This window comes from Acanthochromis polyacanthus, chromosome 9 (assembly GCF_021347895.1).
Source record: "Acanthochromis polyacanthus isolate Apoly-LR-REF ecotype Palm Island chromosome 9, KAUST_Apoly_ChrSc, whole genome shotgun sequence".
Classification (NCBI taxonomy): Eukaryota; Metazoa; Chordata; class Actinopteri; family Pomacentridae; genus Acanthochromis; species Acanthochromis polyacanthus.
In genome coordinates this window covers 20844707-20872706 of record NC_067121.1, presented here as the reverse complement: position 1 = coordinate 20872706, position 28000 = coordinate 20844707, and the positions used below count along the sequence as shown (strand labels likewise).

At 41.4% G+C, this 28000-nt stretch overlaps 1 protein-coding gene across 6 annotated transcripts in view; it reads left to right on the top strand.

The window, feature by feature from the left end:
* The window catches only part of mib1 (MIB E3 ubiquitin protein ligase 1), a 60293-nt gene extending 50082 nt beyond the window's left edge, over nucleotides 1-10211 (top strand). Inside the window, exons 14-22 of one of the 6 annotated variants that reach the window (XM_022191134.2) lie at nucleotides 333-419; nucleotides 886-1044; nucleotides 2563-2744; nucleotides 3571-3760; nucleotides 3866-3944; nucleotides 4069-4155; nucleotides 5761-5829; nucleotides 6521-6621; nucleotides 7978-10211. In XM_022191134.2, the coding sequence (XP_022046826.1) occupies nucleotides 333-419; nucleotides 886-1044; nucleotides 2563-2744; nucleotides 3571-3760; nucleotides 3866-3944; nucleotides 4069-4155; nucleotides 5761-5829; nucleotides 6521-6621; nucleotides 7978-8118 (1095 nt within the window). In that variant the 3' untranslated portion in view covers nucleotides 8119-10211. Of the gene's footprint in view, nucleotides 1-332; nucleotides 420-885; nucleotides 1045-2562; nucleotides 2745-3570; nucleotides 3761-3865; nucleotides 3945-4068; nucleotides 4210-5757; nucleotides 5830-6520; nucleotides 6622-7977 lie in introns of all 6 variants that reach the window. The other 5 variants (XM_022191133.2, XM_022191132.2, XM_022191131.2 and 2 more) reach the window with 5 other exon arrangements.
* The last annotated feature ends 17789 nt before the right edge of the window (nucleotides 10212-28000 follow it).

Sequence of the window (28000 nt, the reverse complement as noted above, 5' to 3'; positions counted from 1 at the left end):
TCCTCAGCTGAGGTGTTTGCAATTGGAAATGACAATCACATGCGGCGTTATTGTGGGACGCCTTTTTTCCCAGCCCCCCTGTGGGTTGACTGGGCTGAAGGAAAAGAAGGTTCTGTCATGACACATAAAGCCACAAAGATTGTTACGGCTGTGCTAAACATTTTTCTTATGACATATTTTGATGATTTCTTTCTGTTTGTATTTTTTATTTATCAGTTTACTGTCATCTCTATGCGCACATATGTGTGATATATTACCGTTTGGTTAATTTATGCATGAATGCCCATGTGTTTATTGTGCATATTTGCTTCTCTCTTGTTCTCATCTCCTAGGGCAACGCCAGCTTAGACATTCAGAATGTCAACCAGCAGACGGCATTACACCTGGCAGTGGAGCGCCAACACACCCAGATAGTTCGGGTTAGTGGGCTCTCTTTTTTTTTTTCTCTCTCTCTCTTTTTCTCATTTGTTCTATTTTCCTCTCACTTGCACTGTGAAGTCTTTAGTTGTCTCTAAGTCCTCTTTTCTGGACCATTCACAAAAGGGAGAAGAACAACACCAATGCAGCCCCACATTTAATTTACATGGTTGCATGTCCTGCAGTTGAGTGAGATCCCGCTTTAGAGGGGAGGAAAAATCCTCTCTGACACAGTGTCTTGATTTGAGTCTTTTGGCGTAGTGGTGGATTGAGATTGCCACGTTGCCATCTTGTGGACTTAAGAAAAAATGCACTCCGTAATTGGGGAAGTACAATACTGAAGCAGTTTATTGTGAGCAGAAATCTTGTAAATCAGCATAGCAGCATTTGCATAGTAACTCATGTTTTGTCATACAATTTCTCCTTGACTGCTTGTTTGTGTAACTCTTCATTTATTGCCGTTAACAGCTGCTGGTGCGGGCAGAAGCCAAGCTCGATGTGCAGGACAAGGATGGAGACACACCACTTCACGAGGCACTCCGTCACCACACATTGTCCCAATTGCGACAACTACAAGATATGCAGGATGTCAGCAAAGTGGAGCCCTGGGAGCCCTCAAAGAACACAGTATGTACACATCTGTCATTAGCCTCACTGTTCCCTCTAGATTTCATTATTTTATGTGTGTCAAGGTTACTTAAAGCATCACATCTTTGAGGTGTCCATCTATATCATGAAGCAAATTAGTGTGTGGTAGCTGTTAATGAGGAAACCTGACTTATCTACGGCTGTGTCAGTATATGCTGATGTGCAGTGATAATGAACTTTATTTTAAGATTATTTTTATATTAAGATCAGTCATTTTGAACAGTGCTCTTGAGTTACAGTTATCAGCAGGCTAAGTCTGGTCACTGGAGGTCAATTGTACAAATGGTTAAGTTATCCAACAGGCTTTTGCAATTCAAGTTGACATTCTCAAATATATTTGGCTAAACAATGCATGCATACTAGTGCAGCATATGAAGAACTTTTACACTACCTGCCACTGAACGCTGTTTAAAACGTGCCGCCTATTCCTTCATATTTTGTTACCTGCTTTTTCCTGCTAAAGGAATCGTTGTAGTGTCATATCACTACTTCTTGCTTTCATGAACCTGGTAGATTGTTTAGAGGTGACTTGTCGCAGTTTTATTTAGGACCTGTACACACCTATAATAATGTCGGAATGTGACCCATTGTCTGACGTGTGAAAAATAATGACGGATCACATCGAGGCAGGAAGCTCAATGCTCCACAGTCTCCGTCACCTGCATCATGGGACAACTGAGTCTACAGCAACCCATCATGCAGACAGCAGCGAGATACATGCCTGGAGCAGTCAACTGGCCTGCTGCCTTTTGACCAGCTTGAATGAGTTGAAGCCTCTGTAGAGGCCGAAAGAGGAATGTCAGACCTGAACCCGCTCCATGTTAACACCACATCACTAATCTGTACAGGGAAGAGTTTAAGTCCTACCTACGACAACAGACTTTCCGTACCTGTCACTTTCTGTCTCCTTTCCACTCCTTTTTCTTCCCTTTCTCCGCCTCTTCTCTTCTATCCCCCTTTCTGCCCTCTCTGGTTCCCCAGCGGAGGAGCGGAACAGACAGACAGCAGGCCTAATTGAGATATGTGCAGTTGGGTCACTCTCCCATAGCCCTCCCCTCCCTTCACAATGAGAATTGAATTAGCCGGCCCGATGGCTCCATCAGCAGAGATGTAAAAGCTACTGGTTGAAGACAATCAGACATGGAAAGTCTTTGAATTGGGGTAGTCTGAGAGAGGTGATGAGCTATAGGAGGAAGAGAGACGGGACAGTTAATGGGATTTTGGGTGGGGGTGAGGGGGTTATGCTGCCTGACAGTCATCTTAAGACATGTCTTTGATTGGCCAAATTATAGTGACCTGATCTGTACTGTGGCATGGTTCATCTGAATACATTTAAAATCATGATTCTTTAGTCCTCTTACTTTTAACTGCATTACTGGTTCAAGTGCCAGTTTGTAAGGTAGAGGTAGGACACTGCTCCCACCGGATTCAACTTGAAGATAATCTCTCGTGTCAAAAGCCTGATGTGCCTCTGACTTTATCTGTGTCTGTCTACAGTTAATCATGGGCTTGGGCACCCAGGGGGCAGAGAAGAAGAGTGCAGCATCCATCGCCTGCTTCCTGGCAGCTAACGGAGCAGACTTGACCATTCGTAACAAAAAGGGCCAGTCCCCTCTAGACCTGTGTCCCGACCCCAGCCTCTGCAAGGCTCTGGCCAAATGTCACAAAGAAAAGAGCAGGTAAACACGCCGAAATTGTTTGACATTTTGGGAAATACACTTATTCTCTTTCTTTCTGAGAACTGGATGAGAAGATCGATACCACTCTCATGTTTGTACGGTAAATATGACGCTGGAGCCAGGAGATGATAGTCTGAGTTTTGCATTAAGACTGTAAACAAGGGGAAACTGCAGGGGCTGCCTGTCCATGGATAACAGTCCACCTGCTTATAACTCTGAAGGAAGCTAAATAATGAACATATTGCATCTTGTGTGCTGAATCTATTCAAAAATTGAGGTAAAAGAACAAGAGTTTATAGTTTTACAGAACACTGTGTACTGAACAGCATCTTAGTAAGGAGTATTGGAATCCCGGAGTCTCAGGCGCACAACTTGCTAAAAATTGAAAATTAGTGTGGGTTTTTGGTGCGTTGATCACAAAAACTTAGATTAAAAAAATCTATTGTATTTATTTAGTCTGCTATTCACATTAATTTGCTGAGGTAGAGCTTAACTGTTCATCAGTTTGACTTCATGCTGCTTCTGAAAAGTCTTTTACTAGCAGAAACCGATGTTACACAGAGGGATTAGAAGGATGAACTTAAAAGAGTGTGTCTGGAGCTTTCAAGTATGCTCGCATGCCCACAGCTACTGTAACAGCACCTGAAAGAGATAACATCCCAGGACGATCATCAGATGATTTTATTGATTTTCTTTCTTTGCTAAAAATGTTTCACGTGGCGCTTTTTCTTTTCCGTCTCCCCAAATTTTCTTGGCTCTCCATCAGCCGAGCCTGCTTGTAGTCTCCTTGCTCTCACACGCTGCGGTTCTGTTCTCAATGTTGCAGTGGCCAGGTGGGCACCCGCAGCCCGTCTCTGAACAGCAACATCGAGTCACTGGAGGAGTGTATGGTGTGTTCGGACATGAAAAGAGACACTCTGTTTGGGCCCTGTGGACACATTGCCACCTGCTCCCTTTGCTCGCCACGTGTCAAGAAGTGTCTCATCTGCAAAGAACAGGTCCAGTCACGAACCAAGGTATCAGAAACACTGTTACAATCTATCTTACCAATAAAAAGATACACGGCAAAGACGGTGTAGATTCTTTTATTTGCTTTTTGTGTTTAATTTGTCCCTCCACAGATCGAGGAGTGCGTAGTCTGCTCTGACAAAAAGGCAGCTGTGTTGTTCCAGCCCTGTGGTCACATGTGCGCTTGTGAGAGTAAGTTACACGTTTCATTAAAACCTTGACTTTTGCCCTCGCTGCTTTTAATTTGCCATAAAAACAGTAAAATGTAAATGGGTTTTGCATTCAGATCTGAACGTTATGCCTTTGTTCTCCTCAGACTGTGCCAGCCTCATGAAGAAGTGCGTACAGTGCCGGGCTGTGGTGGAACGCCGCACCCCCTTCGTTCTGTGCTGTGGAGGGAAAGGTATGGAGGATGATGCCGCTGATGATGATGATGATGATGATGATGATGACCTTAGTGAGTGAATCTTCCACACGTTCCCTTTTAATCCACCCCTTTATTTAATTTTCCTTTCCTTATTTCTTCACTCTTTTTAAAATATCTGCTCCTGTTCTTTATCTTTTGCTTTGTTGCTGCCAAGCTTACGCATTTTATTCCTTTGTTTGCATCACTGTTTTGTTGTTTTTGTTCATCCTAGTGGAAATATTAGAAACATATTTAAACTGCATTTACATGTCAGTCATTTGAATCAGTCAGTCTTACTTGTCAGATTAATTTCAGCTAAATCTGGCATGTTTAACCATCACAACCATTTTGATTATCTAATGTCCTCTTCCTTTAAAATTGGCTCGAGGCACCAGCCTCACTGATGCTCGGGGGCCTCGTCTGAAATCCCCACATGCATCTTCCAAAGAGAAAAAATGTGTTTTGAAGCATAATCTTTTTACGTAGGATCTTGGAAGCCATTTCTAGATTGAGTTTTGCTGAATAATACAATAATGTCAGCGTATACAGGTAACCTGATTGCCCTATTCATGTTTCTGTGGCCTCCAAAAGTTTGACTAATCACATTCACATAAAATGGATGAAGTTATTTGTAAGCATATGCTAAAGGACCGGTAGCCGTTATGATACATGCATATTAATACCCACATGAATGTGTAAAAGCACTGAATTGTAACCTCGCCCTCACACAGAATTTTTGAATGAGGACACAGAGCAGCTCTGCAATTCGATTAAACACCCTGCAAGCATCTTTTCATCTGCAAAGGAGCCCCAGTTGTCATCATTTTTGCCACAAATATTGTACCAAAGTTTCACACATGGATGTACCACATGAATCGTGATGTAATGTAGTGTGTAAATATATTTATTTTGGGATGCATTCACAATCCATCATCTTGTCTCTAATCCTTCCCTAGCAGTGTTTTATCGCCCATATCCTTATTTTAGTGGTGCATCTCACCAGTGGTTACTTGTCCCGTGTTTTCCTCATTTTCTGTTGAGTTAAAAGGGAAACTGTTGTAAGTTCACAACTTTCATGTTTACCCCTGTTTTAACTGTTTTAATTTCTCCACGCGTCAGCAAATCTCACTTGCAGTCATACAGACGTGCAAATGTGAATGCTGACCCGAACACACATACACTCATGCAAGGGGCAGCATTGAATGTGTATCTCTTTTCCCTTTTATCCCAGTAACACTGCCTGTTGCTGTCTGTTTTAAAAGCAAAATTCACCTGTGACTTTGATTATTTCGACTCCCTGCTTTTCTAGTTTGATTTAAAAATGTCCTTCTAACCCAGCGAGCACAGGCGTTAGTGTCATGCTTAAGCATTGGCTGATGGCAAAGAACATCACTTGCCGCTTTTAACTATCAGTTCTGCATAGAAGTAACTCTGTTTCCCATTCTTTCCCTGATCACTGTTTCCAACTTTCTAGCTACCTATTCAAATTCTTTCTCTGAACTTCCTGTAGACACTGTAGTGAGTAGTTTTGGTCATCAGGCCAGCCGTTGAGCTGGTAAAGGCAGCTCCTGCTATAACAATGTGACTGGTTATTCCCAGCAGGGAGCTCTAACACTATGGCAGGGGGATCGCAGGATCTTCTCCAGCCCAACAATCTGGCACTAAGTTGGTGTAAGTATACTTCCATGATCCCCTCCGTTATCAGAGCCTTGTTTTGAAAGAGCCCCCCCACAGTGCTGCCCTGGCCCCTCTCCCCTTCCCTTAACCCCCTCATTTTCTTTCTTTCAGAGCTACACACAACATAAACAGTAGATGATGTTTTATGTATGATGCATATCCCAAGAATCACGCTGGTGCTCACTATTTCTGGCAGATGTTTGGATGTGACAGTCCGCCAGCTTGGAGTCCCCAGCAGGGCATCAGTCCAGAAAATCTGTGTTGAGTGCTCAAATAATACATTCAGGCAGTTTCACAAAGATATTATACAGGAGCATCCCGTGGATCATACAGGGCTGAAGGCAGTGCATGATGTTTTGCCCTGTGCCAGTTTATATTCCAGATAATTACCAAGTGTGCATTTCAGAAATAACATAATTTGAAAGTGAGCTATTACAGACTGACAGAACCCAAGTATGAGCTGCCAAACAACAAAATCCAAAGTGCATGTGTCTGTGATCTCATTCATAAAACTCACTGGTGTGATGATATTTCTGTTTTATTGCCAGTATAGCTCATAGTTTAGAGATGAATTATGAGGTGACCACCGGTGCAACCTAATTAGTTTTTTAGTCTTTGGGTTGGTAGCTGAACTATTTTTTTCCCCCTCAACATGTGTTTGTGTTGTTGTCTTATGTCCAAGCAGCCAGTGGAAACATCCCAGCCCTGCAGAGAGACAAAGATAATACCAACGTCAATGCTGATGTACAGAAGCTACAGCAGCAGCTTCAAGACATCAAGGAACAGGTAAGCCCACATTCATCAGCTACCAAGGAATAACACTAATACCACCATTTTAAATTCTTTGTGATCAATTGTTTCCCTCTGTTATTTAGTTATTGTGTAGGGCTTTGCTTCGGGAGTGATTCTTGGTGTTTTTATGCCTCTGCACCAACAAAAGCATTATGTTTTCAGGTTGTCCATCGACCTGTTCCATTCTTGTCAATATGGCATCTATTGAAAGCTTTGATGGAATTTCTTAGCTTGGAAAATCCAAACTGAATCTCCATGTAATCTCCTATCTCCATGCTAGGAGATACAGGAGAGTCAGTTTGGCATTGTGCGAATTGAATCGCGTTTCCCTCCCGGTGCAGTTTGGTACAACCAATCATAGCACGGGAGGCGGGAGTTAATGCTGCGTCATCTTCAGCGCCTGGATTACCCATAAAGATGATGCCGGAGGAGGAGGAGGAGGGGGGCCAAAGCGAATCTTTTTGTGGTCTCTTGGCGTTTTGGATGGCGTTAGTCGTTGCCTCTTTTCACTTGACGTTTCCGACGATGAGGAGGCAGTGGATGGCTCGTTACTTTCGGCTTCTTGCCATTGTTTGTACAGAGGAAAATCCCGTTCCAAACGTGAGTAAATTTAAGCAACTTTTACACATACGCACCGACTTGGTTTGGCTCCGATTTAAAGTTATTCCTAACACCGCTAATCGTTCGGAAGGAGTCTTTTGTTGCGTAGCCTTTTCAAAAATAAGTGTTGTACTTGAGAGTACCCCATGTATTCGCAGATTTTTGTGACAAAAACGGCAGTAATCATTCACCGCGACGCTTTCTCGGCTGCATGCCATTGTTGTTTGGACTACATGGACTACAAGGTCGATTTGTTTGTGCGTCACATCCATGTTACGCTGATTGGTTCTTTCTCGTTCAAGCTGCATTCGTTAGCCCCTCCTTTTTGAAATCGTCTCCTATCATCACAATGCCAGACTGCCTTTATTTGTATTTATATTAATACATAAATAAAGTCAGTCTGGATTTTCCAGGCAAGGAATTTCTTCAAACGTGGCGCAAGCGTTCACTCTGACTCAAAGACTGACTGACTTGATTATGATGGTCAGATGTCACTGTTGCCTCACAAAATGCTTTCTTTTTTTGCTCTATTTTAAGAATTCATACGGTGATTATTACAAAAATTAAAGCAAGTATGTAACGGGATAAAATGATGAAATGCTGACAGTTTATATCTGAAAGGAGAAATGAATGAAGACTGCAGCTTGGTTGATGGAGGCAGACAACCACAAAGCAGTGCTTCTGGTTTGAAAGTTGAAATGACTTTAATCCCAACACGAACTCTGATCGCTCCTCTTCGTCTGTCTGCAGACCATGTGTCCGGTGTGTCTGGACCGACTGAAGAACATGATCTTCATGTGTGGCCATGGCACCTGCCAGCTGTGTGGGGACAGAATGAGCGAATGCCCCATCTGCCGCAAGGCCATTGAGCGTCGCATCCTCCTGTACTAGACCTTCTTAATAGACTCTCTCTTCTTTTAATGCCCACACTGACCACGCCCGCAATGCCACATCCACACCAGCTGCTGCCATCCTCACAGCACCCGAGTCAGCCAGCCATGTCTTATTCTACACAACAGATACTCTCTTAATACTTTTATTGTGTTCAGGTGGAATTTCTGTTACAAAACAAGGGAAAAAAAATATGAACTGACTTAAATCAATTTCGCTGTTCTGTTATTGTATGTCCTCAGTGCAGCCACACAGATGCCTGCTCCTCGGACGTCAACTTTTTCTCTTTTTTTCCCTGTCATTGTTTTCCCACCATCCTATGCTGTTTTTGTTTTTATTTGACATTTTTAAACCTCTTTTCTCTCTTTGAGTCTGAGGGTCAGATTCACATTCCTGGATGTGAACTTATGAGGTGAATCTCATCTCTGGATTTCACCGTGGAACAACTCAGTCAGCAAACTAAGATGTGTGAGGGAGGCGAGGTCGGTCTGTTACCTTTTGATGTAAAGTTCTCATGCATCTGTTGCAGTCAGTGCCAGCTGCAGTCAAGTTTTATTGTATTTGCAAATCTTTATGCAAGTGTATCGGTATCGGAAGCTCCAGATGTGGATTTTAAGTACTTAATTCTTTCATGTCAGTATGGAAAGTTTGAGACACGTTACTGTTTGCACCATTTAATGGCTCAGTGAGTGTTTCCTCTTCTTGTCTGTGTTCAGTTGGGCTGTTTGACACTGTATGCCAACTGTCCTTGCAGTCCAAGACCAAATGTTGGCAGTTTTGCACTAGAACAAGATGAGTCAGGGTCAAAGCGTTTTCTGCACTGACTTTGGAGGTCTGCTTCAGCTCAGTGACAAAACCCAGATATAGTAGCCTGACTGCCAGGTAGCACACTACACTCGTACTTTGTTTACCAAGCTGTAACGACAGCAGTGTCCTGACACCCTTTTTGGCTGCAGATTTAAGAGCTGTCGCGTTGGGATTCAAGACAAACTCATTCAGCTTCTGTCCAGTGAACAGCCCCTCTTGTAACTGTTTGTTTCACACACAAACCCATATGATGCAAACATTATATATAGTATCTTGTCACAACTCGATGTTGAACTGTTGAGACTCGGTGGTATTTTCTGACAACAATTGTACGATTTATTGAGCATTGCTAATTTACCATTGATGACTCTGTGCCATTTGCTTCCAAAAATCTACTTGTTAAAGAACTTGTTTGGGGATAAGGTGCTGTTTATCTTGTATTACTTTTTTTTATTTAAGTGTATTTCCTTTTCTCAAAATCAACATTTATTGAGCTAGAGAGTACAATCTATTAGAACACTTAAGATGAAAATGTAGAATAAATTATTTTGTATTGCTGCCCAAACAATAGGATTTATAGGTATCACTGCCTTCCTACTATGTAGCCTCAAAGTCTCTCGAACATTCTGCTCTGATATTCATGTTGCAATATGTTTGTGATGTTTTTGTTTGCTTTTTGTTGGCAATAGCTTTCTAGCAATCATCAGTAGAAGCATTTTTCTCTGAAATAAGTCTCTGTAAGCCTAACTTGTTCATTTGTGAAACGGAAAAAATACATTTTGTTGTTGAAGTTGTCAAGTATCTTTTAACCAGTGTTTTATTTGGGAGGAAAGCTAATGATTTTTTAAAGACAGAACTTGCCTTGCCTTTTTGAAAGGCAGTTGCCTATTTGGAGACTCAGTAAAGTGACTCGCTTGCTCTGCTATGTGGGGAATTTGAAACCGCATACAAGCATTGTTTTGTTTTGTTTAGAAATGAAAGCTTTTCAGTACAGTTTTGATTCCTTTCACTGATCACGATAACACTTTAAGCTAGAAGCACTAATACGCTTTATGGTAGTGTTGTCTTGTTATGGTTGTTATGAGAAAGCCTATTTTGTACTTTATTTTCAATACCTGTAACTGTCCTGTTAGAAACGTATCAGTAGTATTTTCTTTGGCATGAATGTTTGACATATGCAGTACGACATGTATCATTACGAAACGTTCGGTCTGTATTGCTGATAAGTGCTTTTAAAACAACCATATAGCTGAAATAAAGTTCTAAACGAACCATGAGACGTTAAATATGCTGGCAGTTCTGGGTTCTTTCCACCTTGGTGTGTTAAATTGTTCATTAGTTTGTGTTTTCTTTTTCCAATTTGAGCTCAGATGTTGTTGGCTTCTTTAGGCAGAAAATTAGCATTTTGTTGCTTTTCTCCTGCTGTGCAGTGTCTGCCTCACAGAGGAGACAGGAGGCCAGGGATGGGAGGTGTGGGGTAATTGAAAATGCTAACACCTAATAATGACTCAGCACCAGTGTGTGATAGGTCAGCTATGCTAATCAAAGAAAGAGAATGAAAAGAGCAAACAGTTTTTAAAAAAAAAAACACTTAGGAGAGATGAGAGAGCCCCAAATGGAGTGATGCATTTTCTCCGGTGAGCAGTGTGACAGGAGGACATCTCACAAGGCATCTCCAAAGCACTAAGAAATTATGACCAAAGGCCATTTATGTTCTACCTCATTGACTAGTCCATTCATAACCTGGACATCTTTGGGCTTGTCTCAGATGCAGCAGCAGCATACAGCTGCTTATAGCGAGGCATTCATCATGCTGTCATCCTCTCACTCTTGTCAGTGCTCACCGTACAGAAGACTTTTATACCATCTCTGATCTCTGTGACTTGGCACGAGGCCTGGGCAGCTGGTGTCTCATCAGATGTCTGGGGTGCTTTGTCATTTTATACTCAAGTACATGCCTTTAAAAGAAAGGGCTTTCGCATGGTTTAACAGCCACAGAGTTGTACAATATGTGACCAAATATGTGTGGACAGAATTGTCAAATCTATTTTAAATAAATCCACGTTTTATACCATGGTTCATGGTTCATATTTGAGGGCAGATACATTTTTTTGGGGGTTGCACTAAAAGCAGCTTATGTTAAAGTGACTTGTAGATCCAAACAAAAATCTATTTTTCTTTAACCTGTGGACAAAGTTAAAAATCTGATTTCTATTGTTTAAGTTAGAAGCAGCTTACATTTAGTCATTCGTACCCCTATCATATTGGAGCTGTTCCACTGGTCACAAACTCTCAACCACTGAGTTAATCCACAACCAGGTCTGGTGTGGATTTAAAGGACAGTGATCTGAGCGTGTGATGAGAGCGTGTGATCAGTACACACACACACTCCTTTAACCAGTAACAGAAAAAATCGTAATGAAATAAAAATGCGGCTCTATTGAGAAGGGTGAGAACATCTTTTTAGATGCTTGCGTGTCAGTCGGGGTCGTAGCCAGACTTACTAAATGTTCACAACTCTACCATTTACTGTGTAGGAAATTGTTCCAGACAGCTCCAGATGGACGTATCCAACAACGTGATCATGTCCCCCAAAATGTTGCCAAATCCAAGAAACCTTTCAAGCACGTTGCCATATTTTACAGTCCTCATCAACGGCGTCGTCCCCTCTGCATTGCTGATGTGTGACTTGTTCCCGATTTGTGATTTCTGGTCAGTGATGTCATTCTCCATCTGCCCATTAGCATTTCCAATAAAGTTGTCAGTTTTAAGACATTGGTTCTGCTGACATGTTGTGTATTGGAGCAAAAATATTTATTCCATCATGTTCCAAAGAGTATATAGAATTTAATAAAATATTGCATGTTACATTTATGTTTTTGGTCAGAATGTGTTGAAGAGTCCATTGATTAGTCATGCATATATGATAAACAAAGTGGCCTTCATTTATGGTTGGATAAAACTGATGTGGTTGACACTGATTTGTTTTGCTTAACAAGACTAGAGCTAATGAGTGAGAACACATTCTGGTCCCATTTATTTGAAACACATTTCAGTGTTTATAGGCCTTTTTTAATGTGCTGAGTGTATCTGATATGTAACTTTGATGTTCACTACTGTTCAAAAAAAATTTGGGGTCACTTTGATATGTCCTTGTTTTTGAAAGAAAGGCAGATATTTTTTTCAATGAAGATAACATTAAATTAATCATAAATCCAGTCTAGACATTGTTAATGTGGTAAATGACTATTCTAGCTGAAAACCTCTGACTTTTAATGGAATATCTAAATAGGGGTACAGAGGAACATTTCCAGCAACCATCACTCCTGTGTTCTAAAGCTACATTGTGTTAGCTAATTGTGTTGAAAGGCTAACTGATGATTGGAAAACCCTTGTGTAATTATGTTAGCACATGAATGAAAGTGTGAGTTTTCATGGAAAACATGAAATTGTCTGGGTGACCCCAAACTTTTAAGTAGTGTGTATTTATGTAAACCTATGTGCACACTGAGGCCAACAAATGAGTAATTTGAGTTTGTTACGAGGTGACTTGAATGTCCTACACAGAGTGTTCTCAAAGACACTTCAATCAATTGTAAGGCCTTGTTGCCCAACTTGAGTTGCTCAGTAATATTTGGAGCTAGACCAAGTTTCTACATCCGGCCTCCAAACTCTTCACACAGGAGTAAAGACAGTTAAAGCAGCATTTTGAAGCCACAACAATACATCAACATTGTGTTTGGGTGTCCTCATACCACCAAGAATCATAAAACCAGGCCATTAGAATGCCATATCTGATAGACTAGACTGCTTGTCCATCATTCTGACTGACTGCAGACCCTCGCTGCCATGCTGACTGACTGTCAGGGTGCCGGAGACGCCGCTATCTCTCCCCTGGACTGATCCTGTGGAGCATCCCTGACCGCCTCGCCCACAGGTTTCGGCTGCTTGAAGACTGCAGTGTTTGCTGACTGGACTGCAGGGGCTGTTACTCCCACACCAGGGGGTCAGCTAATCCACTCGCTGCCCTGCGGAGTGTGAGTGATGGTGGCCCGGCATTGCAGGCTTGACTGAGCAGCAGATAGAGATGAATTGAACCCCTGGAGAGCGGAGCGGGCAGCCACGATCAGAAAAATGACAGTAACCCTGCTTCAAGTCTGGGCTGTGATCACTGAGAAGGGTCAGTGACATCCATCTGTTGGTGGACTCAGCATGCCACAGGGGAGGCAAGTCTTTGTCGCCCCCCCCCCCCCTCCCCCCCCCTCCCCCCCCTCCCCCCCCCCCCCCCTCAGACTTCGCCCTTGGCGCCGGTTTTGAAGCTATGACCTGACTGAAATGAATCTATTCTATGCACATTTACTGTGAGGTGAAGCTTCACAGTTTTGACATGCAGGGTTTAGAGCACATCACAAGGTGGCAGTACACCCAATGGCTACTTACTGTAGGCCTCTGCTGGCATAAATAAAAATATAATTGTGGTGCAGAGGATGACAACATTTACAATAGGACACTTACTCATGCATGCTATTTTGGTGTGGCAGCTGGTATAGACACCATTCTTCTTCTAGAGGTTATTCTAATGATGTTTTAAAGCAACCAGGCTCACTTTGAACCGAATTTTTATCCTCGCTTTGACCTCTGTGATGACTTCTCGGTGTAGAAAGTGGACATAACATGTTAAAATCAATGTGTTGTTGCAGAATGAACAACATGAAGATGTTTCATTAAACTGTGTGAGTAAATCTCTAGACCAGGAGGTGAAGGTAATGTAGGGTCTCAGCATGAAAACAGAAAGTTGGAGCTTATTGTCCATGAGGTGCATTTTTGTGAATCGTCTGTATTGATTCATGAAGTCCCAGAGAAAAAGGAATTCTAACTCTGGCATACTTTTGACCAATAGAAAAGAGAGCAGACTCATTAGACCTTGAATCATCGCCACCTGCACATTTCTTAGTGCACAGCAGTTTTTTTTGAAAATTTCAGACTTCATATTCTCAGTGTCAGTGCTTTTCAAAACCTGGAGCTACAGAAATCAATTCTTCCATGATTCAGTCGGCCCACACAGATCACAGGGAGAGAAGGGAGAAGCGCTTTTATCCGTCTGTTTTGGCCGCTTGGGCCTTCCTGCCATGTTGGAAGAATTGATCTCTGACTGTCTGAAGGTCTTTGCTCCCTCTCTTTCTCTCTCATGTCATCCAGTTCAGAAGTCTGCTTGACTTTATTGTCTCAGTTTATGGTGAGGCTGAGCAAAGTGCAATCTGGCTGTCTGGACAAACTCTTGGAGGACCAGAGGAGAAGGGAGGAGCCTGAGGAATTGTGCATGTCACATTTTCCGACCATTTTAAGGAACTTAGGCCTGTTAGCTGTTGGCATTTGTCAAACCAAGGACACGGGCGTTTTATTTTAACTGCTGGTACGTTTAAAAGAAGCTAAGCTATTTGGTCCATGTTTGGAGAATTGATTCAGTTTAGTGAAATGTCCCCCAGATATGTGGATATGTAGCAGCCAAATCTTAAACAATGCATCTCTACTTCTAGGAGATGAATGTTTTGTGCATGGTCCCTGATGAATAAATAAAAGCCTAAGTGTGTGTGTGTTTCTGTGGGTGGGTGTACCTGAAAGCAGCAGCCCCACCTCCCACAGTAAAGCCATAAACTCAGTGATCCTCTCCCACAGGTCCCTCCTCAAAACATATAGGCCCCTGACACGCTGATTGCTTTATTGATATTGACCTGGGCAAAGTGTCAAACCACTCGTCTGCCTCTCTCTCAGTGGTGGGTGTTTGTTATTTATGCATGTGGAGGGAGAAGATTAACACACAACACCGGAATGGAAGTAGTGTCAAAGTTCATTTGATTAGGGTTTCTTTAAGTAGGGAAAGATAGGCGTAAATTGATTTTTTTTTCCTAGTATTTTATCTGCTTTTGTGCGATTTATTAACAGGTTCCTGTGCTTAGATGTAATTGCAATTATATTTTTTTAATTATGTTTTGTATTATACAACCAAAAAATGGCGGAATAAGAGGAAGGTGTTTATAGATTGTGCTCCATAAATGATTCCCAGTTTAGTGACACGCTGTCTTAGTTAAACTGTTAAGCTGGCTTTTAGTTTTAGTGGCCAACATATTAGATCCTCTGTTCATTCATTTCTATTTATTTAAGCATTTTTAACACAGTGACAATTGTCTTTCACCACCTTAAACCAAATATTCTGTGGCTTTTGACCTATTGGTTGTATCCGACTGGGTGCCGTCCTTATCATCGCAGCACAATTGGAGTCTGGAGCCTGCGAGCCGCATTTACAGTGCAAATGTTATCGTTCCAATGACACTTTAAACAGTCTTTATCAATATATAGTCATTCAAGGTTTATGAGCTTTGATAAAATGCCACTAGCAAGCAGGGTCATTACAATGTGTAGCTAGTTATTCCAGATTACAATTCTATTTATTTTCTGTGGAACATCTGGAACTTTGAATGCTCAACAGGTAAAATAAACATCTGGCGGTTCCGGAGAGCAAAGTTTCCTGAGAGCAAAAGAGATTGATTTTCTCCTCAGGAAGAGCAGCGTGACGGCAAACTGTGGTGCGAGTTTGGCAGAACCTTATCGCCCTATTATCTTTAAAACAGTGGGTTATCATAATTGCTTACTTAATAATTCTATAAAACTGCGGAACTGCAACCTTTGCCTGGGCAGTAAACTGTCAAGTGCTTTGATGAGATTGAAAAGATTCCTGGAAAAGCTACAACTTATTAATGTTACTACTGGATATGCTGCACACATTAATGGAGAAACAATTCTAAATAGAGTGAAATGGTTAAAACTACAGACAGATTTTGTCATTAGATTGATCTAAATAACACAGAAGACTAAAATCATGAGATATTAGTAGATTATTTTCTGTCATTTGAAATGTTAATTGCTGCCAATATTACATCAGAGCAACGAGTAAATTCTTCAGTTAATAAGCTATGCTACAGCCTGTTTTACATGTGATTAGTTTCACACCACTACGAGGAGCTGAACAATGGTGGAGCCGTACTTAATCAGCAAGTGCAAACCTCATCACATTTAACTCTCAGCTAAGCAAACAACATGGTGTTGTGACACTGTCCTCCTGCAGGGTGCCAGGTGAGGATTTCCAATCAAGGCTGCCTCTGGGGTCAGTATTTAAAGCCACGTGTGTGTAGAGAGTTCAGCAGTTTGTAATCCTTGTGAACTCAGAAATAGAGACAACAAAAGAAACTCCCTCAAGCCAGGCTTTACTGAATTCCCCCAAGTGATGCTTTCTGTGTCTTGCTGTTTCTTTCCACTACTTGAAAACATGGGGATTCTATGGAGACAGCAAATGCTACATTGTACATCTGACAGGTGCTCGCTTCTGCTGAGCAGCCAGTAGCCTTGGAGAGAGTAGACAGGAATGTAGCAGCCCTATCTGAGCTCAGAGGGAAATACTGACTGCAAAGACCTTTTTTTTTTTTTTTTTGCTCTGAGAGAAAAATCAATATTCCAGAGTCCATCACACGGGTAGGAATTTTGGCGTTTTTTTCTTTTCTTTTTCCTCGTGGGTTCCAACTATGTGAAACAGGCTCAGAGTGACCCCTGGAAAAATAGTTAATGCCTAACTTCTTTATCTTTGTTTTACAGCCAGGGGTTGAACCTCCAAATCAATACATGATACACAAATATCTCAGGGCTCCATGTTCCGGACAGAGAGCGATGACGAGGGCTTGAGAGTTAGCCAGCTTTGCACCACCTGGCAGAGAGGAAGGTCTGCTTTCAAAGGCCAGCAGCTTCTGGTCGAGTCACTGTGGAAAACATGAGGCCAGATAATACAAGGGGGTCAAGATTCCAGTCATATTTTTGACAGTTTAAAGTTTGTACCTGGATTGTAGTGACATTTTGGAATATATGCCTTTTTTGTGTAAAGACTATTCTCTTATTAACGCATTAATCCTAGACAGGTTTTTATTATCACACTATAATACCAGAGCACATTCCTTTTTAAAGAGTAAAAGCAGACACAATCTACATTTACCTCATTTTTAATTAGCTAAATTTATGTTAATATTAATATTGGATTTATTTAGATGTAAACCAGCAATGGGGGCCTTCCCAGTATCTCCAGTTTGTAATTACAACTCAGAATCTGTCAGTTTTGCCCATTCAGCTGCTGGTTATCATGATCTGAACAATATTATGTCAGTGTGGCTTTGCAGAAAGACTCAATGGAGTGACTGCTGACAGTCAAGAAACAGAAACTGAATTTTACGCTTTAGTTTAACAGCAATAAATGAAGAAGGTATCCCATTTACTGAGCTTTGGAGGATTTTGTTACTCTCTACAGAATCGCATGGTTTTGTATTTAATTTTCTCTTTAAACTTACTGCACCTTGAACATGTTAGAGACTTTCTTTGGTAAATATCTTTTAGTTCAGTTTCATTTTTTTTACGACTGGTTTGTTTTTTGCTCAGTGTTTGAATCAGTAGCAAACATATGTTGGCTTTCCCTGAATATTTTCGAAGCTGCACTGGAAGAATTTTCACTCTGTTAATATTAGTGCTGAAGGTCTCAGCGTGCAGCCTGGGAACGCAGCATCTGGACCTTGATAGCAGACCACCTTTCCTCTGTACTGTTATTTGGATGGACAGCGGGATCTGACAACATGTTCACAGCGAAAACCAACACGCTTGAAGATTTCTCGCCTCTCTGAATCTATGCTGACCAAGATAGTTGATATCTGTCACTGTCTGGTACTTCGTCCCTGCAGACCTTGTACCGCATCAACAGAGCAGCTCCCAGACAGATAAAATGCCACATCAGAGTTTAAGAGGCCTAAAGCAGGTTCCCAACCAGTGTTGTGGTGAGAGAAAGGAGCATCCACTTATGGAGGGCAGACATCCCCCCTTCTCTGATAGGAGCTGGTAATCTCTGAGGTTGACCTGTCAGTCAAGTCCTGGAGACAGATGACGTGAGGCCCCTGATAGGCTGTCTCCAAAGGAGGAGACAGCAGCCGGCCTCACGGGCCGCTGGGACAGAGAACAGGACCCTAGGCGACGGACGGATGGTGGGCCTGACGGGGGAGGGCAGGAGAGTGGAGGACGAGGTGGGTCAGAGAGGTGCTGTGGTGGAGGAATGCCAAAGCAGAGAGGTGGGGGGTCATGGAGAAGGTCTCCTGATGAGCAGGGAGACAGTTCTTTGCTGGAGATCGTTGCTGGGCTGACAAAGTTTACTTAACACAAACCCCTGGGAGCTCAGGTCAGCGGGGGGAGGAGGACCCTGTTCGCCTGCAGCTCAGACTGTTTGATTTTTGTCACGGCAAAAGATCTGAAGAACAGTGAGGAGGTGAAAGAACACGGGTCTGTGTGGTTCTGACAGAGAAGGAGCTGCAGGTCCAATTATTGGGCATTATATAAAAAATAATGTTTGGGCTAAAAAAGAAGCAAACTGGCCCAGCAGTCTGTATGAATATCTTTTCAGTTATGACTTCTAAAGAGTTTCAACCAACATATTACAGCAAGTTAAGGGAATTAGGTTTTATTATTTATTAGCAGTCTTAACCAGCTGAAATTCCCCAGGCATGTTATGAAGACAATTCTGAACTTAAGGTGAAGAAAGTCATAACAAATCAATTTTATTAAGTTACCTCAGCTTGAAATAATTTGAAATTAGCTAACACAGAAATTTGACTTTCATTCACACGCAATATTAAGTTGATGCAACAATATTGTGCATAATCCATCCCATCAAAACAATATTTGCAACTTTACCACTTAGTAAATTAGAATTTTTTTCTTGCAAACATTAATTTAATTAACTGGTAAGAACAGAGTTAGTATGTACTGTCTAAGTACTTTCCACTGATTATTTTGTTAAACACAGCATGATTATAGCATTTGCTAGAAGAAACTTCTGCAACATTTATGAGTCAATTGATTTATATTAGCACAGCTAAGGTAGCTGCATGTGTTTCCAATAACTATAGGCTTGTAATAAAATTCCCTGAGCTAGCATATTGCATGTCAGATTTCCATAAATTGTTTTGCATAAATTAAATCCTCCTTTCAAATTACAGATGTTGGAATTTCCCACAATGAAACACACCAACAGGGAAGTGTTTTCCAGCTTGTCACTGTATTGACCTCACAGGAAAAACCCTGAAAGCATCTCTTTACTCTGAGCCAGAAAAATTCAAGTTAATTTTCACTCAATATTGGCACGAAATAACTGGAAATCACATGAATGGTAGTCCTGTGCTTTGGAAGAAGGTTAGCAAGAATGTGAAGAATGCATAATTCATAGTTACAAGGCTAAAACAAACAAACCATCCAATATGGTCTTTTAAATTCCCACCCCAGACATTAACTTTCTTAGTGGAATACAAATGCCACACTGTAAAAAGTAATTCAGAGGATCTATTAGTGTCACTGAAAAAAATGCACTGTTGCAGAATAAAAAGATTAAATTTCTTATTTTGGTAACCCTTGTAAGTTGTAAACATCAGTTCAGGGAGTTGGGTTGACATAATAAAGTTAGTAATTACATCATTACATCAGCTTCATATTATGTGTAATTTAAACTCTGCCTTTCTTGATTCAAAACAAAATTCAAATTGAACTTAATGAAGATGGCTTTATAACTAAATTGTTTTCAGGATTTCAAGTCCTCTCTTTTATCTTAACATGCCAGGACAATTTCAGACAATTAAAGTGGGTAATTAACAATACTTTTAATTGTAGTAGAAAGGCTAATTTCCCTAACTTAATGCACTCTGTTGAATAAATGTAATTTAAGAAGTTGCCATAACTCAAAAACATTGATGCAAATTGTTGTATTATTTTTTTTAGAGTGGTTATGTGGAAGCATCCCTGGTGTAGGTGGGTATCATCCTTAAAAGATGTCGCCATGCTCAGCCACACATAAATAATGCACATTTTTCCACTTGTTTCACTTTTTTGGCACTGTGCTCCGTCACAGAGATATACAATCACTAAGCACCTGACAAAGGCTATCAGTATTACTTCAATGTGTCAACAAATCCAGAGTAATCCTGAATGAGTAGTGATAGTCATTTGTTTAATGTAAAGATGTTATCATTTTTTACTGTTGGCTAACATTTCCCCCGTTCTTTAATCAAAGTCTTCGCTTCAGCCCGATGCAGCAGACAGTGTTTTCTGCTACTGCCCATGACTCCTATTAGATTACAGAGGAGATTTATCGAACTGGCTTCCGGTTTTCAGATAGGACAGTGACAACACTTATCTCCAGATATTCCCTTATCAAAAAACGATTTAGTGAGAGAAATAGACATTAGCCCAGATGTTTTTACATTGCAGAGTGCTCCGGCATAGCCTCCTCGGTACAAGGGTCTGTTTGCACTGTGCACACACACCTCCATCTGCCCGGATGGAGAGACATTAACATTGCCTTAGTGCTCTGTCGATGTCACTGCCATTACGTCTGCATCAAGCTCTTGGACTTTGAGACTTCATTCATTCTGCTTCAACATGAAACGCTGGCAAAAGACGTCACGAAATGATTGTTAGAAGAAGATACCTAAATGTAAGTGCACCTTAATGCAGGAGTGTTGGTGCGTTGGTTGAGCCGGCAGCAGGGATGGGTCAACAGGCCACAATTAGCAACCGGTGTGAGAGGTCACCATGAGGTTATCCTGACCTCAGCTCGATTTGATGCCTGTATTTATCAAGAAATTAGGGAGGTGTGTGTTTGTTTGCTTTTGCACAGATGTGTTCCTGCCAAATCATGCATGCAAGTGTGTCTCTGCGCAGGAAAGCAGACGTTGGAAAGCAGAGGGTTAATTCTGAAACGGCTACAAGATTTTGACAAAGGTGCGTGTGTGTGTGTTTGTGTGTGTGAAGCCAGAAGGCCATGTGGGGGAGTCGGTAGGCGGATCATATACACTCCTGTTCTTCTGACCCTGGAAGAATAGCAAGAGAAGAGAGGAGAGAGAAACTGGGCAGTAAAGTTGCACAGAGTGTGCCTGTTCTTTATGGCGCTAATAGCAAAGTTTGATCTCCAATCATTGACACTGCCAGCCAAAGATCTTGCTTATTCTGCAGCCTTTTTCGCCAGACATCTGCTGGCATGTCAGATGAAATGGTTCGTGTAAAGCTAATGTGCCCAACAAGCATTCACGCTATTTGTTCTTTCCATGGATTATGCCTGTAAAAGGGGCTGCAGGTGCTTGGGCCATGGGGCACAGTGTCTAGGGGCCGTGTTAACTATTAACGCAGCCATATAACACTGTTACTGATTACCGCCTCTCGCTCTTGAGACTCCCACTGACCTGAGTCACAGGTAGGAATCCCGCAAAGGTGTGGATTTCTGTGTGTACACGCTCCTGCAGTGTGGATCCCTGAACACCGACCCTCACCATGTGCGGTGGCCTCCCTCCTTGCTGTAATTCCTCCTTCTTCCTCGTCTCTCTACAGACTTGTTGAAGCAGCTCCGTCCTCTCTCTCTCGCTGGATCTTTTCACTGACCTTCATGGTGACCTTTATCCTTTCTGCCATAAAAACGTCAAGACGTAAAGATGTCTTGTACAAGGTTAAGAGGAACCAGGTACTCCACTCTGGGGCAAAAGTCTAAGGTGTAGAGGACGCTGATGAATGACTCACAGCACATGTACAGAACGGCTGCAGTGAGATGAGGAAACGTCAAACTGCTGTAGTGCAATATGAACACACTGTGATAAGAGCTCTGCTCACGCTACAATAGACTGCTACACTGTAATCATAATGCAGAAGTGTAATGAGATTTGTGATTTTTAAATGAAGCTTTAATTAAATCAAGCACCTTTAACCCTTTAATCCAGAAGTGGGTCTAAAGTGACCTGTGTAAGAATCAGTGTGTTTTCATGCCATTTTTGTCAGTTTGGTTCAGAATAATGATTTCTATAGTTGTTTGTATTTTATTTTTGTTGACATATGAATGATTTCATGTTTGAAATATGTTTATTTTTCACTTTATAATAGATGTTGAATATTTTGATAAATAAAAAAGAAGAATATTACACAGAACAGCAGTGGAAGAATGTCAGCATCCATTTTATTGTCACTTCTCCTCTCTTTTCCTCTAACTGTTGCTGCTCTCCGTCCCTCCAGTTTGGAACATGCATCACCTCTTGTTTGATATTATCAGTGATGAAGAGCTTGTGGTAGTAATATAAATATTACAATCACTTTAAAAGTGTTAAAGGTACTTCAAAAATTAAAATGGAATGATATCAAAAACATGTTTTTTGAGGAATAGCTGGAAAATGGAATGATAAAAAAACTTTTTATTTTTTTATTTTTTACAAAGACATTGCAAGAAAACCACCTCACCAAGTCATTTTTGATCCACTGATGCATCTAAGGGTTAAGACTCTGCTGTGAGATGTTTTGATTTAAACTGGTTTATATGTGCCTTACCATCATCAGCCTCAACTGTCTTTTAAATTTCTCAAACTTATGCGATGATGCAGGCAAGAAAACAGGATTTTAAAGAAATTCTTCATGTTTTTAGAAATATTTTCATTCTAATTATTTTGTCCATCAATTCCATGGCTGAGTATAATCACACTGAAAGTGTAAAAAACAGATTCAGACAGCCTGACTTTCATGCATCACAAACTTAAAGAAGTGATTTGGAAACTTGCAGAGTGGGACTTAGTGTGTGATAATCTTTCTTCAGAATCAGATTCCACCTCAAACACTGCTATGCTATAGCTGAATTGCAATTACTTTTACTAATTCTACTACTAATTACTATTACCAAGATTACAGTTTGCCATTGTGTAATGCAGAGAATAGCTTTACGATGTTTGAGTTGTAAATGAGCTGGAGTGCTGAGCTGCAGTGAGCAGGAGTGCAGTGGAGAGTTGCAGCTCAGCCACTTTAAGAATGAAAAAATCTAAATACAGTGCATCCGGAAAGTATTCACAGCGCGTTACCTTTTCCACATTTTGTTATGTTACAGTCTTATACCAAATCGGATTCAATTCATTTTTTCCCTTAAAATTCTACACACAACACCCCATAATGACAACATGAAAAAAGTTTTTTTGAGATTCTTGAAAATTTATTAAAAATAAAAAACTAAGAGACCACATGTACATAAGTATTCACAGCCTTTGCTTAATACTTTGTTGATGCACCTTTGGCAGCAATTACAGCCTCAAGTCTTTTTGAATATGATGCCACAAGCTTGGCACACCTATCTTTGGGCAGTTTTGCCCATTCCTCTTTGCAACACCTCTCAAGCTCCATCAAGTTGGATGGGGAGCGCCGGTGCACAGCCATTTTCAGATCTCTCCAGAGATGCTCAATTGGATTCAAGTCCGGGCTCTGGCTGGGCCACTCAAGGACATTCACAGAGTTGTCCTGAAGCCACTTCTTTGCTATCTTGGCTGTGTGCTTAGGGTCGTTGTCCTGCTGAAAGATGAACCGCCGCCCCAGTTTGAGGTCAAGAGCGCTCTGGAGCAGGTTTTCATCCAGGATGTCTCTGTACATTGCTGCATTCATCTTCCCCTCTATCTTGACTAGTTTCCCAGTTCCTGCTGCTGAAAAACATCCCCACAGCATGATGCTACCGCCACCATGCTTCACTGTAGGGATGGTATTGGCCTGGTGATGAGCAGTGCCTGGTTTCCTCCAAACAAAACGCCTAGCATTCACACCAAAGAGTTCAATCTTTGTCTCATCAGACCAGAGAATTTTTTTGCTGATGGTCTGAGAGTCCTTCAGGTGCCTTTTGGCAAACTCCAGGCGGGCTGCCATGTGCCTTTTACTAAGAAGTGGCTTCCGTCTGGCCACTCTACCAAACAGGCCTGATTTGTGGATTGCTGCAGAGATGGTTGTCCTTCTGGAAGGTTCTCCTCTCTCCACAGAGGAACGCTGGAGCTCTGACAAAGCGACCATGGGGTTCTTAGTCACCTCTCTGACTAAGGCCCTTCTCCCCCGATTGCTCAGTTTAGATGGCCGGCCGGCTCTAGGAAGAGTCCTGGTGGTTCCAAATGTCTTCCATTTACGGATGATGGAGGCCACCGTGCTCATTGGGACCTTCAAAGCAGCAGAAATTTTTCTGTACCCTTCCCCAGACTTGTGCCTCGTCACAATCCTGTTTCGGAGGTCTACAGACAATTCCTTTGACTTCATGCTTGGTTTATGCTCTGACATGCACTGCCAACTGTGGAACCTTATATAGACAGGTGTGTGCCTTTCCAAATCATGTCCAATCAACTGAATTTGCCACAGGTGGACTCCAATTAAGCAGTAGAAGCGTCTCAAGGATGATCAGTGGAAACAGGATGCACATGAGCTCAATTTAGAGCTTCATGGCAAAGGCTGTGAATACTTATGTACATGTAATTTCTTTGTTTTTTATTTTTAATAAATTTGCAAGACTCTCAAAAAAACTTTTTCATTTTGTCATTATGGGGTGTTATGTGTAGAATTTTAAGGGAAAAAAATAATTGAATCCGATTTGGAATAAGGCTGTAACATAACAAAATGTGGAAAAAGTGAAACGCTGTGAATACTTTCTGGATGCACTGTACGTAACTTTGACACACAAAGATGAGTTTTTAGCCGTTTAATCAGTGACCAGAGATGAACTTTAAATAGCCAGGAGGTCATTAGCTCAGTTTAGCTTCTCCTGAAACAGACTGCTGTTTCCTAAAGTTTAAAGATTATTTGTTTGACGGCTTTTTAGATTTCGTATTAGGTGCCTGTACTATTTCTGAATGAACGTCAGGTATCACTGCCCCACAAACTTGCCTTGATTCATTTCTGTTTGTCCATGACAAAGCAAAATAGATACAACTTTTTCCCCTTTTAGTTGTCTGACTTCACTGATGCAGTGTACTTTTTTATCCTTGTATCTTTAACAGAGATTTGTTTTATCTTCCCCCCTTTGATATAAAACAATCAATCTGTGATGTTTCCTTTGGTTTGTCACCAATTACAGCTATTTATATCTTCATACCCGTATCTCCATGGCTTTAAGAGAGGCCTATTTTTCTTTAATTCATTTGACATGATGCTGGGGCACTTTGACACATAATATGGCTACTCCTACCTATGGATTTGTTATCCAATGGATTTGAAATCTCTGTTCAACCAATTATCCAGTGATAATTGTACATCTGGTTTGGATGAATATTTGCGTTTTCATTGTGTCTTTTTTGGTGAAATGTTAGTCTGTCTGCACAATAAAAGGCTGTGAATTAACCAGTGTGCTCCTGACCCCGTTTTCAGTAAATTTTGGAGATTAGCTGTTCTGGAGCTGAGCAGTAGCTGCTGCACTGGGCTGGAAGGTGTGCAGAGAACAGTGTTTTAATAGCATTGAAAAGAGCCAGGCGTCCCTTAGTCTCCAGTCTTTATGCTTTGCTAAGCTAATCTTCTCCAGAAACTAGCATCACACAGACATCTTGTGCAGCTCACAGCAAGAAAGCAAAGGAACAATGTGTCTTTGTGCCAGTAAAGGCAGCGCTTTCTCCTGCCAACAGGACATTTTCATGTTTCAAATTTGTAATTTATGTTACAACTACTAAATTCCGTGTTGGGGTTTTTGACTGTTTGCTCAATGAATTATCATGGACATAGATTCTGTATGGATTTTTTACAATGCAATTTTTTAATATTCTGAGCAAATAAAATTCCATCTGACTGTATAGGAGAAATTTAAAACTTGGACGTCTCATCTTGCGACAGACGAATGTAGATCATCAGTAAAAGACAAAAGCTGGGTGTCATGTTCTGGTCGTCTTCTACCTTCTTTCACACACTTGCTCACATTGTGTCATGCATCACACTGAGGATACCAACCGCTCCATCCCCACCCCGATACGCCGGTGTTATCACGCTGTCTTAATCGTGGTTTACAGATAATATCAAACAGTCCAGACCTCGGACCTCTGTCTGGATGCATCATCTTCAATCTGCAAGGCTGCGTTCTAGCAGATCTGTAAACACTTGGCTTAGTGGAGCCTGATCGCCTGAGCTGCTGACCGGCGTCTATCAAAGCAAATGTGTCAGTGAGGGGTCAAACTAGAGGACAGCCCCCTCTCAAGTTCAGATCAGGATATATTTGAAAATACAGTTAGTTCTAACTTAAAAAAGAAACGTACCAACATTTTTTCAGCTACTAGTGTGCCATTCAGTGTCTTTATATACTTATATTGTGGTTAGACAACTTTAGCAATGATAACATTCTTGTGAAATAACTGGTGATGTGGACGTGACTTTGACACTGAAGGGAAGTCAGGCCAATCAAAAACTGAGCCAATGGTAGTCAGATCGGCCGTGTCTTTCTTGGTCTCTTTTGTTGGGGCGTATAGTGCAAGTCACAATAAGGGATTTATCTGTACGTGCTGCTGATCAACCTGATACGGCCTTTTTTTTGTCAAACAGTAGAACCAGTGGTGGTCAGAGCTGGAGCTGAAGCCAGAAGGGCTCCGCCGCTCATGTGTAATTATTCTGCAATATTCACACAAGGAAGTTCTGCATTGGAAACCAATCTGTTACTGTAAAGTAGAAGGGATTGTCACACATTGTTTTTCGACCAAGCCGCGTGTTTTCCGCCAGCAGGGACACAAACCAGCCTGAGGTATTATACTCCCACCATGGGCAAATATGCAAACACAGCGAGCCACTGCTCCGCATGGTACAGTACACACTGTTGGAGAGGGCACAAAGGAAGGCGCATGATTGGTGTGTTTGACAGCGATCTGATAAAACCATAATTGGAGCATGTAGAATGCATATGTTTTTCAGTCAAACAAAAGCCCTGGTCACGCCATAGAAACTGCCTCTCAATGTTTTCATTGTCTGGCAACTGACTAAAGTGAAGGAGAGGGCGACAGAAACCTCCAAGTCAGACTGAGTGTGTTTAATGTGTGCGGAAGGGGAACTGTGTGTGTGTGTGTGTGTTTGTCTGCATGTGTGAGAGGCTGAGACGAAGCGAGGTTGTTCGGTCACAGAAGGACAAGCGCAGTGCAAAGTCGGCCATGTCTGGTGGCGCTCCGGACCCCTTTGAGTAAAGCTCAAATCTTATCAGATCTCAGAGTGCTTATTTGTTCTTCTGAATGAAAAGCTATAGACACTTTTGAACACATTTACCCTGGGCAGAAAGTTAAACTGTATTTACAAAAGGTCGAGGCTCAGAGTCGGCACCTCCTAACTGTACCACAGCTATTTTGAAATGTTGTTTAGCATCTTGTTGCTATTTCTGCATGCATTTAAGAATGACTTAGCCAAATTGCAAAAGTGGACAAATTAAAAATTCCCACATTTTCTCATTTACACCACTGTTTAAAAGTTTGGGGTCACTTAAGGTCCTATTTTTTTTTTTAAGAAAAGCAGTTTTGTTTTTGTTAACGGACATAACATGAAATTAATTTAAAAAAACACAGTCTAGACATTGTTAATGCGATTAATGACTATTCTAGCTGGAAGTGGCTGATTTTTAATGGAATATCTCCATAGAGGCACAGAGGAACATTTCCAGCAACCATCACTCCTGTGTTCTAATACTACATTGCGTTAGCTAATGGTGTTGAAAGGCTCATTGATGATAAGAAAAACCTTGTGCGATTATGTTAGCACATGAACTGAAGTGTGAGTTTTCATGGAAAACATGAAATTGTCCGGGTGACCCCAAACTTTTAAACAGAAGTGTACGTCTAATGGTATTGATCCATATATTTAATTGCTGGTAATTCTGATTTTATCTGGCCCAGATTTGGTGATATCTGTCAGAGAGTCCATCACTGTGAATTGTTTCTATACTTTGTAACAATGGAAGCTGTCCACAGTGGCAGCACAGCGCGATAAATGAACCATACTTTTTCCTTGATGCAAAAACAGGAATTTTATTTTCTGTCAATTTTAAGCGGCTTATATGTGCATGATCTGAGTGCATCCTGTTTCATTACACACAGCGATTCGTTAATTTATTGTGTGATGTGCTCTGGGTTGATTCAGTCCATCTCATTAATGGCAGCGGAAGTGGAAGATATCTGTGTTGATGTTTTTCCATTGACTCCAGTATCTGCACTGTTACTCCTTCCTA